Source organism: Triticum aestivum, chromosome 3B (genome assembly GCF_018294505.1).
Source record: "Triticum aestivum cultivar Chinese Spring chromosome 3B, IWGSC CS RefSeq v2.1, whole genome shotgun sequence".
Taxonomy (NCBI): domain Eukaryota; kingdom Viridiplantae; phylum Streptophyta; class Magnoliopsida; order Poales; family Poaceae; genus Triticum; species Triticum aestivum.
This window is the reverse complement of record NC_057801.1, coordinates 79,729,062-79,743,411: the sequence shown is the minus strand read 5'-3', so window position 1 is coordinate 79,743,411 and position 14,350 is coordinate 79,729,062. Positions and strand designations below refer to the sequence as shown.

General features: G+C 47.9%; 1 protein-coding gene across 2 annotated transcripts; it reads right to left on the bottom strand.

Annotated features, from left to right (window-relative positions):
* Nucleotides 1–1,051: 1,051 nt before the first annotated feature.
* On the bottom strand, nt 1,052–12,608 carry LOC123068736 (monocopper oxidase-like protein SKU5). Of its 2 annotated transcripts, XM_044491360.1 has the most exons (12): nt 11,528–12,608; nt 10,932–11,297; nt 10,777–10,855; nt 10,134–10,339; nt 10,021–10,035; nt 4,170–4,362; nt 3,660–3,751; nt 2,878–3,578; nt 2,115–2,185; nt 1,904–1,993; nt 1,623–1,802; nt 1,195–1,455 (listed from the first exon to the last, which is right to left on the bottom strand). In XM_044491360.1, exons 1-12 carry the CDS (start codon nt 12,553–12,555, stop codon nt 1,426–1,428), a joined length of 3,051 nt encoding a protein of 1,016 aa, XP_044347295.1. In that variant the 5' UTR covers nt 12,556–12,608; the 3' UTR covers nt 1,195–1,425. The 2 variants fall into 2 exon arrangements, 1 of the variants encoding a protein (XP_044347295.1); XR_006431972.1 differs by lacking the exons at nt 10,021–10,035; nt 10,134–10,339; nt 10,777–10,855; nt 10,932–11,297; nt 11,528–12,608 and adding an exon at nt 1,052–1,167 and having other exon boundaries at nt 1,281–1,455; nt 4,170–4,882.
* Nucleotides 12,609–14,350: the final 1,742 nt, after the last annotated feature.

Below are 14,350 nucleotides of genomic sequence, written 5' to 3'. Positions count from 1 at the left end.
GGCGGCAGGGGACAAGCATCCGCATGGGCGCGGGCAGGGGAGAAGGAGCAGCACGAGCTTGCGCGGGAGATTGAGGAAGACGCGCGGGAGATCGAGGATCACACGCGCGAGCTCCCGGTCCACTGGATCGTGGAGGCAGGCTCCGGCGACGCCGGTAGGGGATCGCGGCGGCGCACGCGTGGGAGCTCCAGCAGGATGCGCGGGAGCACGGTGAAGGACGCACGCGAGCTTGAGGAGGTTCCAGGAGGGACGCGCGCGGCAGGAGATTCCGGCGAAGCCCACAGGCAGCGGGAGGGGACCGCCGGCGCAGGTCTGGGCTGCGGCGGCAGAGGAGGTAATTGGCGACGACGGCGAGAGCAGGTACTTGGCGAAGGTGAGAGCAGGTACTTGGCTACGGCGGAGGAGCTCAGCTGGGCTCGCCGGCCCCTGGCGAATCACGCAGCTGGGCGGCGCCGGCCCCTGGCGACGCGCAGGCGACGGGCGGAGGAAGAAGGCGGGGCGGAGGGACTTGTTCGAAACACTTTTCAAACCACGAGGTTTTTTTTGTAAAATTACCAGTGAACTACGCCCGCGACATGTTTATCGGGACGGAGGGAGTATTAGTTTACTCCTGTTAGACATTATTTTCTGGGGGGAAAAGAGGTTCATCATCCATCAGGAATAGTCAAATTACAACAACTATGCATTTTGTGTGTGGCAGTTGATTGATTTGATAGTGCAGAGGGCTGTTTACTCCTTCAGCAAAACAACACCCTTAATTTATTTACTGCCATCTACTCCCTCGCGTCTAGACAAATCTAAGACAAAGAATTTTGGGACGGAGGGAGTCCTTTAAGATTCCCAACTAAATGGCTTGACATAATAGATCCAGTTCCACTTTTCAGTGCTGGCATAAAAGGAGGGCAACCTGGTGCATGTAGCTCCCGCTTGCGCAGGGTACAGGGAAGGGTCCGACCATTTTGGGTCTATAGTACGCAGCCTTTCCCTACATTTCTGTAAGAGGCTGTTTCCAGGAGTTGAACCCATGACCTCATGGTCACAAGGCAGCAGCTTTACCACACAGAAAAGTTATCTCCTTCTAAAAAAAACATAAAGTCATCCACTACAGGAACTGACAACAAAAGGGGTCTTCCAGGCTATGGCAAGTTCACATGGATGGATGAATTGCTGAAAAGAAAAGGAGATCCAATCACACATCCATAATCCATCCATCATATGCTCAAGAAATAATCGTGCTCGTCCAATGAAATCAAGCTGTATCAAGTTTACAAACTACCTACCGCTGTACAATTTTTGCCTCCACATAGATCATATTGACAAAAACAAAAGAATCTTCGGCGTGGCTGGTCGCGTGCCTCAACCAATACAAACTTCTTCCTGCAGGATTCGTCCATACAGGCGCGTCAAGGTTGTCTAATGCTGCATCTACCCAGCTCTTTCGATGTCAATTGAACCCTGCACGCGGTATTGTGCACAGGAGTTAAGATTTTTTTTTAGAGAAAATGTACAAGTAGGATTCGACAAACCGAATGGAATAACAACACAAACTTCCAAATCTAGATATAGTATTATAGTGCACGAATTTATCAGTAGAAACTATTGAAAAGGGACATTTAATTTACCACGTCAGGATGATCTCTCATCGTTCTGGTAGCAATCGAGGTAGCTCGTCTAGTCGGTTTTCTTTTCTTGTGGAAGGATTCATGGAGAGAATCCATCATTGAAGCTTCAGGCCACTTGCCACTTCTGTCAGTTGGATCCAAGTTGCTAGGGCCCCAGGTATACATCACAAACTTCCTCACCTGTAAACAACAAAAGAAAAATCAGTATCCTTTATTAACCAGAGATGCAGCCCCATGGATGGCATATATAATGCTCATCGTTGGACCAAGACATGCTTCACCTTATCCCAATTCTGTTGAGCTCGCCGTTTGCTCAGAATTTTCAGCATTCTTGTATCCTCATTACGGAGCTTCTTTATCCTAGCTTCACACTGAGGAGTCCAAATAATAATCAGTTGCATACCAAATCAGTTTACACGTCATCGCACACTTATTCCTTTTTTCAGTGTGCCAATTTCAGTCCAAATAATAATAAAGTTTTCATGAACTTACTTGAGCCATGAGGCAGAGAAATATCGCTATACTGAAGGCATAAAGGCCACCAATACTCGCAATTATACTGACTGCAGGAAACAATCACTATTAGATGATAGAAAAGTAAACAGCACAAATTAGCTAAAGTTCAAATCCACAACTCATATAGCTGCCAGTGAGTTTTGTCCGACACTTGGGCCAACTTTCTCACAAGTGGGCCCTCATTATAACCACAAAAGTATGTAGCTACGTGGCGCACAAGGCTATTAATTATGGCCTATCTAGTTGCTTTGGTGTGCAGGCATGTGGAAACTCGTCTTTGTTACCATGCCAGGGATTCAGGGTTAAGCTACTTTTAGTCCCAGGAAATAGCGATGGAGGATGGTACTACTAAGTGAAACCCACTGTGAGCTGGAAACAAATTTCCTATATGCTACAAGTAGAAAGCTTTTTGTAACCATATATTCATATCTGCAGTAACATGATCAGTTTAAACTAGTAAAAGCTATGAGCTAAGTTTGAAGTTTAAGCAAATCAAACAGCTATATCAAGATCGAATTTAATGAACCACACACTAATCCAGGTCCTCTAGGATTGGAAAGTCTATCATGGAGCATAATGTTTGGGACAATTCATATGGTAGTTAGTAGTTGGATCTGAAGTAATATTGATATAGTAATCCATAATCCTCAAGTGGTTGGTTACTAGGAAATAATTTGGCCACTAAATAAACTAGAAAATCAAACAGAAATGCTCAGCCTTGTCATCATAAGGGACTCACCTGGGCCTAGCACACTTTCGTTACTAATCTCCACGATGTAGTCTGAAAGATAACTTATGTAGAGCGTAGTGTTTAATACTCCATCTGTAGGGTTCTGCAGGGAAGCATTCAAGCTCCGGACATCCGAAAAGGTGGACCCTGGAGTGAAGTCCTGAAGCAGTGGCTGCAAGAGCTTCAGGTTGTTAAGTTTGTTGTATATCTGGGGAAACAGCTGAATCTTGAGCACGTTGGAGTCTGTCCCTCTGAATGTCTTAAGCTTCTCATCGCCATAGTTGTCAGAGTTTATGGTCCCACTGACAAAGCTCACGTGCTCATTGTCCCCGGTTTGCTTGGTAGTCAGGTTGAACTGGAAGCCAACAGCTATCGCCGGCCGCGCCGGCAGGTCGACAAACTGCCAGGACACGTAGTGGTCCCTTGGAGGCATTCTGCAGCCGCTGCACTTGAGCGTGATAGACGGCCCCTGGCTCGTGTTCTGGCAACTGTAGGTCAAGAGCGTTGAGAGGGGCAACACCCTGAAGTCCATGAACCCGGGCGTCCCCATCGCGATCGTCGAAGGCGGGGTCACCTGAGAACAGGACATGCTCGAGATGGTGGTGATGTGGAACTCGATGTCGTTGACGAAGGCCAAGAGATCAGGAGCATTGGCCGGCTTGACCCGGTGCACCTCGATGTTGCGCCTATTGATGGCTTGGTACAGCAGCCTGCATCGACACATTTCGAGTGAGCATCACTATAGAGTTTTGAGTGTACTAGACTAGATGAATTTTGTGAAGCTGACTTACACAGTGACCAATCCAATGAAGAGTATGAGGGCAGCAACAGAGCACATTCCACCCAGCTCTGTCTTCCTTTTCTTGAGCACCTGCTGGTCAGCCTACATTTGGACAGCAATTGCAACCTACTTTCAGATCAGAAGGATATATTATGATATGATGATTGCGACAAGAGTACACGTGTGTTGCACAACAGGCAAAGAATGGTAATTTTTTCAAAAGGCAATCCCAATTCGCCACACGGAAGCAAGCAGCCGACCAGGAGGAAAAGTAGGAGGAAACGCTTGGGGGAAGGCGAAGCAATCAAAGACGCCTAGGCGAAGCAAACGAAGCTGTAACAGTAATTTTATTTATTTATTCCGAATTCCTCGTTAATTATTGAATGTGTGGCACAAGAAGGGAAAGAAATCGATGAATGAGTAGTGGATGCTTTGGACTAGATGAATGAATGTGCGCGGCGAAAAAGGAAATCAATGGATGGATGGATGGTTGTTAGTGAGCAGTAGTAGTAGCAGTTACCGCCCAGTGCTGGGTGTCGAAGATGCAGTCGAGGCGGCTGATCCAGAAGCGGGCGCGGAAGAGCTTCTTGTTGCCGGAGGGGTCGCGGCCGGCGAGCCTGGCGGCGGCGCAGAAGGCGAGCCAGGAGAGGAGGGTGACGAGCGCGGTGAAGAGGAGCACGGCCTGGGACTGGGTGAGGCGGCGGACGGCGTCGAGGGAGAGGACCGGGGCGAGGAAGTAGAGCGTCTGGTTGCGTGAGCCGGCGCCGACGGCCCCGACCTGCCAGTCGGCGAAGGTGTTGCCGTCGCCCGAGGCGGGGAGGGAGACGCAGGCGGTGCCGGTGCCGTTGGCCGAGAGGTAGTACCCCGGGTCGCACGCGCAGAGGGTCGCGTTGTAGGCGAACATCCGCGCCGCCGCGCACGCCGCCGCCATGGCTCCCGGGCTCTGCTGCTTGGGCCAAGAAAGTCAATCACATGGACGGGGACAGCAGGGCGGAGGGAGGGGGAGGCCGTGGTGAGCGCGACGGGCTGCTTGATAGCTTGGGTCTAGGGTTTGGAAGGGGAGGGAGGAGGATGGAGCTGGGTCTGGAATTGGGATCGGATGCAATCTCTGCTGGACGGAGAAAGGCGGAGGAGGAGGGGAAGAATCCACAGCACGGCAGGGAGGAGGATGAGGAGGCAGCTTAGCAGAGCTGGGCTGAGCTAGGATTGGCTGGCGGTCTTGGCTCAACAAAAGTGAAAAAGGGAATGCTTCTTGGTAGGAGTAGTGGTGGGTTAAAATAAAGGAGCTTAGGATACTGTTTTACCCATCTGATCTCTCTCTTTAGACTTGCTTTGTGCTATAATTGAGCAGCAAGAACCCACATTTTAGCAAATGCATATAATTGAGCAAAACTACAATGCATGTTTTCTTTTACAAGTACTCAACCACCAAAGGGCTTGCTTTTTAGTGGTCATTGACCTGCCTAATTTGTGGGGGGCTAAAATTTGGAGGCGTGTGCGTATTTTTGGATGTTACCTCGTCTTTTTCGAAATATCACCAACGTTTCTTGGCTTTTGGATCAGCATCCAACCAAAGAGAGAAATATATGTTACAGCCCGCCAACCCCCAACCGTGGGCACCTCTAGAACGGCGAGCGAGTCTAACTTACCGTTCAATGGTTCGTTGGTTTGGGCCTATACGTGACATGTACTACAACGACTAGCAACGCCCTCTCCCCTCTTTGCATAGTGCCGGTGATCGGGGTGCTACATGAACCATCGTCACTTCATATATTTTGTGCAATGGGTTAAAGCATTTTTTGAGGGAGCGTAGGATACTGTATCACCCATCTCTCTTTAAACTTTATTTATATTTTGTGCTTATCATTGAGCCTAAACAAGTCAAACAACTCACATTTTAGCAGCAAACTAACCTGTGGTTGAGATGGTTAGGTGCATAGTCAAGATCCCCACCCCATCAGGGTTTCAATCCTGGTGCTCGCATTATTCCTGGATTTATTTCAGGATTTCCGGCGATGCGCTTTCAGTGAAAGGAGACGTTCCCGTCGACAACGAGGCGCCTACGGTGACTTCGTAAATCTCAAGATGATATGCCGACTCAGTCTCTCGGAGGTGCTCATAGGGGTAGGATGTGCGTGTGTGCGTTCATAGGGGTGAGTGTATGCACGTGTATATGAGCGCTTGTGTATGTGCGTGTATATGCGCGTGTATACTGATGCTAAAAAAACTCACATTTTAGCAAAAAAATTGAGCAAACATACAATGCAATTTTTTTTTTAATTTTACAATGCAAGTTTTTGAACAGATGTCCATGCGCTGTCGATATCAACCCAAACGTATGGCCTTCGGCGGTCATTGACCGGGGCAATTTGCGCCAAGTAGAATTTGGGGGTCTTTATTTCTACGGTCATCTGAACTTTCTTGTGTTGAAATTTCAAGTCATATTTCTCGGCTTTTGGACCGGCGTCCAGCCAAGGGAGAAATCTATATTACAGCCCTCACATAATCTTGTGGTTTTAATTAGCCCACAAATTTGATACGGGGTAGAATGCAACCCACAATTCTCGCACTGTCTACAAGACCTAATGAGCCCGATATTTCCTAAAATGAAATAAATAGACGTTAAAAGGATCAAAAAAATATGTGTGCAAATATATATAGGTGACTCTATGAATGCGCCGAATTTATTAAATATATATGTCTACTATATTTAAAAATGACGCATGGTTTCATTCCTTGTCAGCCAAAACGCTAGGCGCAAAAGTTTATGTTTTCAAACAACATCAAATCATATTATCATCCAAATCATCCCAAAGGCATTACCAGGCACAAACACTAATTAAAAGTTAAAAACACAACCATAACGGTAGCTATAATTGCATACTAAGGCATAACCTAGTGATAGGAAGGGGCTGATGCCTTCCCACCCACCCAGGTTCAAGGCACGGTACTTGCAATTTGGGTTTGTTGCACCAATTATACTGTAGGGGGTTCCCTTACAGTCTTTCTGTCAAAAAAAATGGTAGCTATAATTGTGTGAGCACACAAAACAGAAAAAAAATGGGTTGTCTCCCAACAAGCTCTTCATCTATAGCCTCTAAGATAGGCTTTAAGATTTCAATGATGCTCACGTAAATGATAAGAATTGAAGCACAAAAAGAAGCATCATATAACATGTGACAAACATATTTAAGCCTAACATACTTTCTATACATACGCATTTTATAGGAAAACAAATTATCAAGGCAAACAATATCTAGCGTATGAAAATAGGAAGAATGAATCATTAATAATTTCAAGAATCGGGAAGAAAACACGACCACCAAAATAGCAATAAGATGATTGTCAGTATCACTACACCTCCCACTACGCCCAGCACAATCCAAAGAGTCTTCTGTCCTCCTGCATGTAGTTGACATGTAACCGAAGGAAAAATATGATGTAAAAAAGTAATTAATTCTGCATCTCATGCTTAACTCACCGTTCGAAGCCTGAAGAATCGATATTGTTCCAACCGATAACCGCAACAGACAATGGCGGAGCTATGTGTATAGCCGAGGGGGCAATTGCCCCCCCCCCCCCCCCCCCCGCCAAAACCCAACACAAATTCCCGAAGGATATGTCACATCAGCGGGCAGTTCACTAGCAGCCTTGTCGAATGCTTTGCACTGGGCAGGGACCTAGGGACCATCCATCCTAAAGGTTGTTTGCAAATCTCCATAATGAAATATATTGTTTCTCTCAGCAAACCCAAGACTGCACACGTCATAGTAGATAGAAACACTCTTCCTGAATGTTCACATAACCCGGGCATCCTAGAAGGCCTGAGTGAATGTTTCTGATGTGAACCCTAGCCGCAGCGAGCGAGGCCCCTCCACTGCCCCCACCTCGCGCCGCCGCCGCCGGAGGGCCAGCCGGCGAAGCCGCGCCGGACCCCAGGAAGGTGGCGGCGGGGCGGATCTGATCCTCACGCCCCCAATCCCCCCACCTCCAACCCACCACTCGCACATCCCCTCCTGGCGGCTGCCTGCTGGCCCGGCGACGCCGGCTCCGGTCCCTCGCCGGCCTGGCCCGTGCGGCTCCGACCAGCCTCGCCCCTCCCTCTCCGCCCGCCGTTGGCCGCCGCGGACTCCCCCCTCGCGCGCCTCCTCCTCTCCGCTCGCGCCCCGCGTCCCCGAGATCCCATTTGGCGTCTCTCGGGTGCCCTCCACCAACTGCTGCCTAAACTTGCCGGCCGGCGGCAGATCCGGCGCTCCTGGCCTTGCCATGGGCGCCCCCCTTTGCAGCCTCCCTCTCCACGATGGCGTGACCCAGCCCTGCTGGTGTTGTTGCCGGGCGTGAGGCCTGCGGCTGGAGGCAGAGGCGTTCGCGGCCTGCCTTCCGTGCAGGTGCCCCCTTTCGTCTCCGGTGGCCCTCCCTTTCTCCGAGTCACGGTGACAGCTCTCGTGTGGAGGCATCGATGCTTCTGTGGTGTGGCTGGCACGGGGCTCCTCGCGGCGGATCATTGCTGGTGCTGCTTCGGTCCCGGTTGTCTGGGGCCCGCGTCTCTTCGGTGTCCCCTGCTGCCGGCGTCCTCTGCCGGGCAGCTCCGGCGTCGGCGACCGTGTGGCTGCGTTCCCTCCAGCTCACTCGGCTTGTCGATGTCACGGCGGCTAAGGCCACGGCAGCTCGGATCTGCGTCCCTCCAGTCCTAGCTCGTCGGCGCTGCTAGACGCCGCCGCCCCAGATCTGCTCGCGAGGTTTTGCTTCGTCTCCAGCCCTACCTTGTATGCCTCAAGGCTCCACCTTTTGCTAGATCCAAGTGCTCGTGGGTTCGTGGGCGATGCCACCCACCGACGGCAAGTGCAGCCCTGCCAACCCCCTCCAGACATGGTAGTTCCGATCAACTTTGGCTTCCACATCTTCCATTCCGGACTAGGCGGCTATGGGATTTCTCAGCTTCAGGCCAGGGAGAGATCCCTGCTCGGCTTGCCGGTGCTGGCAGCGGCGGCGCCCACGGGTGTCGCTTCCTTCTTGGAGGCGCTGTCAAGGCCTTCAGCTGCGCCCCTCTTCGAGCTCAGGGGAAACCCTAGGTCCGACTCCCCCGGACCGGATAGCGATGGCGTCCCGGCGTCGTCTTCCTTCTTGAAGGCGTTATCTTGCGAGCTCGCGGTGTCCCCGATTCTGGCTTGGTAGATGTTGGAATTCTGTGTAGGTTCGGCATTGCCGCTTGGTTCGGGCTTGGTAGGTCTAGTTGTGATGTATCATTCGTTCGGGCCGAGCATCCCCTTCTGCTCCGGGCACCATGTTCACGCCTGCCTGCGTCCGTGTCATGTGTTGTACCCCCTTTCTACTCATTCTACTCCTTCTATCAATGAAAAGATACGCAAGCTTTGCGTATTCGCAAAAAAAAGTGAATGTTTCTGATGTTAGGTTTTTAAAATTTCCCAATGGACAATCAGATTTACCATGCGAAAATACTCTATATAAAATTGCCATCCTGCTGTATAAGGATTGGCATTCGACCAACTCCTCTCTACTTAACATAGAAATATACTCCCTCTGTAAACTAATATAGGAGCGTTTAGATCACTAAAGTAGTAATCTAAATGCTCTTATATTAATTTACGGAGGGAGTAGATATAAATTTAAGCACAAAAGTAACTGATTGCTGCAAGTGATCACCTCCTCATTTTCATATAGCCATAGAGATTTTAGTGACGAAGATTGTACATTGTAGTACCAAGATTAGTCTCCTGCTTGACCGTGGACAAAATCTGCAAGAAACCGGCAGCTGCGAGCAGTACCTACCAACCAAGAACCAAACTGAACAGGCAGATAAGGGAAACAACAACGGCAACAAGTGCCCGCGTCCATATATAATCACAAACATTAATAACATTACAAAATGCCAGACGCACATTACTGCATCTCAACCAGTCAAATTTCAAACACGGTACAGATTCCTCCCCTATCCGTTGAGAAGACCAAGTTGGTACCCATATGAAATGCCTGCCCGTGCCCGGGACCGACTTCCAGTCCAGATCCAAGCTGACAACGACTGCGGCGCATTTGAAGCAGTAAACACATACACACAAAAACTTGAATGGAATGATTAATTTCCTCCTATTCCTTCTACTCTACAATTGGGGGCATTCATCACTTTAACCTAACCAAAAATCAAGCATCCCTCCCATGAGCCCATCCTCCACCATATCTATCCTCCTGTTTCTGCACTGCCACTATGATTTCTTCTACTTTCCACAAAACATGTCCATTCAGTGTCTTCGTCTATCTATATATCAACCAGGTAGCTAGCAGCCAGCCATGCAATCGAGATCATCACCGCGGACACCGTCTTCCCAACCCGCGAAGCTCCCGAGTACTGGAACCTATGAGATTGTTCTCTGCAAGCAATAGAACAACATCCTACCGTTACATTACTCTCCTCTGCATCCATTCCTTGCCACTAACAAAATGGAAACAGAGAGTAAATTAAGCTCACTTCTGTAGACTCGAGAGCGCGCCGCAGAAAATTGTGTTATCTGGTAGAGGAAGCGGCGTCTTGTCGCTGTGGTCCTCCTCCGGGTTCACCACGCTTATGTACAGTTCTTGGCCCAGGTACCAGCTGTCCAGGTTCTCCACGCGCAGATTCCATATCCCTGCGTTGTCCAGGAACACAAGCACAGCAGTCCAAGCGCCGGGGAATACCTGCATCCTCGTCCAGAAACCTCCCAAATCAATCAACGAATCCCATGAAAGACTAATACATCAAAGTTCAGATAGAGCAGCTCCCGGGCTGGGAGCAATGTAACTTTCTGTTGACACATTTTCTTCAGTCAGGCAGACATAAACAACTCTGTGAATAGACTCACGTCATAGCTTTTATCTGCCATTCCGCGAATCTCCTAGCAAATATTAGAAGGACCAGAACATAGTTTTTTAATTCTAGCAAGCTTACTAAAAGCTCATACTTTTACTACTGGCAAAAATGGCTCACCCCAGGTTACAACTACCTTCTATTAACTGTCATGCTAAAACAGATATGGTATACTTTCTCGGGTTTCTGTTGACTTCTATATATAATAGACATCATCCATAAAGGAAAGTAGATATCCATAAGGACAATAAGACATGAATTTCAGCACCTGGATTGTTGACCGTGCAACTCCATCCCATTTGTTGTAGGTACCCCGACTATTGTCAGTCCACAGTCCATAGTCCATCCTGAAAAGGAGAAACACCTACCATAAGTAAAAAAAAAACAGATTTGACGGAGAAGAGGAAATGCAAGAGAATTTACCCAACGACGAAGAATGCATATCCATCCAAGTGATAGCTCTGCACGGTTGTGGCGTTGTTTTGGAATATAATCTCCATAAAGCCTTTGTAGGTGCAATTTATAACCGAGGTGTCAACTTTTGGCAGTCTGTTCATCGGATGATTTGGAAAATCCAACTTGAACACTCCAGGGACATTGAATAGTTGTGCAAGTATCAATGGAGTAGATGGAGCAATGTAAGAGATCCCATTGATAGTAGAACGCAGTTGCCCGTCGATGAGCTCGGGCGGCCGGCTCTGCAACAAGTACACATCAGTCACGGTAATGTCACCATAATGGAATGAACCCTGCGGGTTGGGGCGGGCACCGCTCGCGGCGACATTCCACCTGGAACAATTGTGCGTTTTACAGCATCAGTAACATTTCAAATGAACACAAAACAAAATGTAGCATCAGTAACATTCCAAATGAACAGAAACCAAAATGTGGCATCAGTGACATTCCACCTACCTGAAACAAACAATTTTACAAACAAACATCAGATATGAATTGTACAAACAAACATGATATATGAATAGTACAAACCAAAAATGTGGCGTGGAGGAAGCAGTAAGTACCTGATGGATCTGGCTTGGTTTATGGAGAATGCAGTGTCATACTGGTCATCAGGGGCAGCAGGGAGAGGGCCAGAGGCCGGACCCTGGGAGTTGGAGTAGTGCAGAATGGCGACGCCGGTGAGCTTATCGACGGCACCGGGGTCGGCGACGACGAAGCGGGCGCTGGCGACTACGTAGTAGTCGGTGCTGGCGTTCTGATCCATGGTGACCAGGAAGGAGTAGGACTGACCGACATGGATGTCCATGTTGCTGTAGTTCTGCTGCGAGGTGTATGAGCCCTCGGTCTCCACGAGCAGCAGGCTGTGTCCCTGGATCCTGAAATTCAGGCTGGTGGAGACCCCCACGTTGTGCACCCGCAGCCTGTAGGTCCTCCCGGGCTCCACATTGATCCTCTCGTAGGTGATCGCCGGCGGGACGAGGGAGTCGTTGTAGCGGTAGGGCCCCAGGCCGTTGACGAGCACGCCGTCGGGGGGCCCCAGGGGCGCGCCGGCGTCGAGGGACCTGCGGAGGTCCTTGTGGGACCTGACGTACCAGTCGCCGATGAAGAGCGTGAGGTCGCCGCCGTCCGGGAAGGGGAAGGGGATGGGGATGACGTCGCGGTTGTTGACGACGATGCCGCCGTACCCGCCGGCGGCGCGGTGGAGCGGCGCGGCCGAGGGGGAGTAGAAGAAGCTCCCGACCTGGTCCTTGACCTGGAATTGGTAGGTCCAGTTCCAGCCGGCGGGGATGGGGCAGTTGGTGCCGGCCACGCCGTCCTGCCACGGGGTCTTGCGATGCTGGAGGCCGTGCCAGGTGAGGAGGAGCGGCTCGTCGAGGGCGTTGCGGACGTTCACCACCACGTTCCAGTTGGTGGTCACGTTCAGCGGCGGCCCCGGGAACTGGCCGTTGATGGCGATGACCTTCTGCGCCACGCCCAGCGGGCGGGCCGACTGGTACGTGACCTCCCAGTCGAAGTAGGCGAACGGGTCCCCCGCCAGCGCCGGCTCCGGGCAGAGTAGCAGCAGGGAGAGGAGGTGGAGGAGCGCCATTGCTGCCGGCTCAGACCTCAGAGTGGAGTGGAGACTGGAGTGTGAAGCAAACAGAGGAAGATGGGGAAAAGCAGTTTTTTCTTTTTTTCTTTTCTTTTGGGAGGAAAAGCAGGAAGATGCTTCGTTCTGCTTTCCCACAGAACCCGGCCCATCTGCTGACTGCCAGCCCAACAAAGGACTTTATGCTCTGAGGGGGAGGGGCACATGCATGATCTTTTTTATTTCAGAAATTTCAAATTGAGTTGGATAGTTAAAAAAATCCAAAAAAAATATCACGTGTATGTATTAGAGTGAGTTATATTTCATAAAGTATCTACGGAAAGTCCATTCATGTGGTCTGGGTGGAAGAAAAATAAATTGGCGAGTTAGAATAACAAATAATCTTTTGAAAAAGCGATTGAGCTTCTTATTTTTGCACAACTCTCAAGTAAGAAGCTGAATCACTTTCTTATTTTTGAAGAAAGTGTTTGGGCCATTGCCCAGCCCACATTGTAAGAAAGCTGCACCATGAGATTTGGCACAATCTGGTCTTCAAATGGGAAATTCCTATTGGACGCTCGTTGCGTCAAAATGTCGAGATAACGCATAGGGCAGCGATCTGCTGGGCCGGCCCACCTTTCACTGTAGGCAGTTTCGGTTTTGGGAACCTTCTAGAGGATCCCAGCCGGCTTTTTACGGTTTTGGGAACCTTCTAGAAGGTTCCTGAACCGGATTTCTTTCTTTACTGTTTTTTTTTCTGTTTCTTTTTTCCTTTTCTCTCCTTGTTTCCTTTTTCTGTTTATTTTCTTTACTTATTTCTTTTTTGTTTCTTTTTTTATCTGATTTTCTTTTCTTTTGTTTTTCATTTTTCTTTCTCAGATTTCTTTTTCTTTTTCAAAAGTGTTCACATTTTAAAAAATTTGTTCAGTTTTAAGGAAAATGTTCCTGTTTTCAACTTTTTGTTCATAACTTGCAAAATTTGTGTTCGCTTTGTTTAAAAAATGTTCATAATTTCTCGAAATGTTCCATTTTCCAATATTTGTTCAAAAATTCAAAAAAGTTCATGGTTTAAAATTTTGTTCAGAATTTCATAATTTGTTCGCAACTTCAAAAAAGTTTCATGTTTTTCAAAAACATTTTCTGCAGTTTCAATTTTTTTGTTCGCATAGGCAAAAAAATGTTCTTATCTATGAAAATGTTCAGAAATTCAAAATATGTATGCACGTTTTCAAAACATAGACCATTTTTCTGAATTTTTGAACAAATTTCAGGTTCGAGAACATTTTTTTAGAATGTTTCAAAAAAAAAAATCATGATTCAAAAATTGTTTGCAATTTTCAGAAAATGATCGTTTCAAAATTTTCTTTGGTACACTTTTCTTTAAAAAAATTACATCTTTAAAAAATTGTTCATCATTCTAAAAAAATGTCCCCCTGTTCAAAAAAATTCACAAATTAAAAAATGTTCCTGTTCTCAGAATTTGTTCACAAATTAAAAAATGCTCCTCTTTTTGAAAAGTGTTCACAAATTAAAAAAAATGTTCACATTTTGTCAAAACCAGTTCATGATTGTGAATTTTTGTTCGGAATTTAACAAAATGTTCATGTTTTTCAGTATTTGTTCACAAAATCAAAATATGTTCCTGTTTTTATTTTAACAATTCAAAATATTGTTCACATTTTCAGAATACTTGTCTCTTTTTATCAAGAATAGATCGAAAAAAGAAAAAAATAACCAGATCTGGTGATGTGACTAGTTGTATAGCGTCCGCAATGCCATTTCACCACAAGAAGGAATTAGGCGTAGTGTTTAGGTA

What these genes read in the sequence shown, in the direction of transcription:
- LOC123068736 (XM_044491360.1), bottom strand. Translation starts at nt 12,555, where the DNA reads ATGGCGCTCCTCCACCTCCTCTCCCTGCTGCTACTCTGCCCGGAGCCG. An exon ending in TATGCATTCTTCGTCGTTGG is followed by an intron (nt 10,856 to 10,931) that starts GTAAATTCTCTT and finishes TCTCCTTTTCAG; the next exon opens with GATGGACTATGGACTGTGGA. An exon ending in TCGACACCCAGCACTGGGCG is followed by an intron (nt 3,752 to 4,169) that starts GTAACTGCTACT and finishes GTCCAAATGTAG; the next exon opens with GCTGACCAGCAGGTGCTCAA.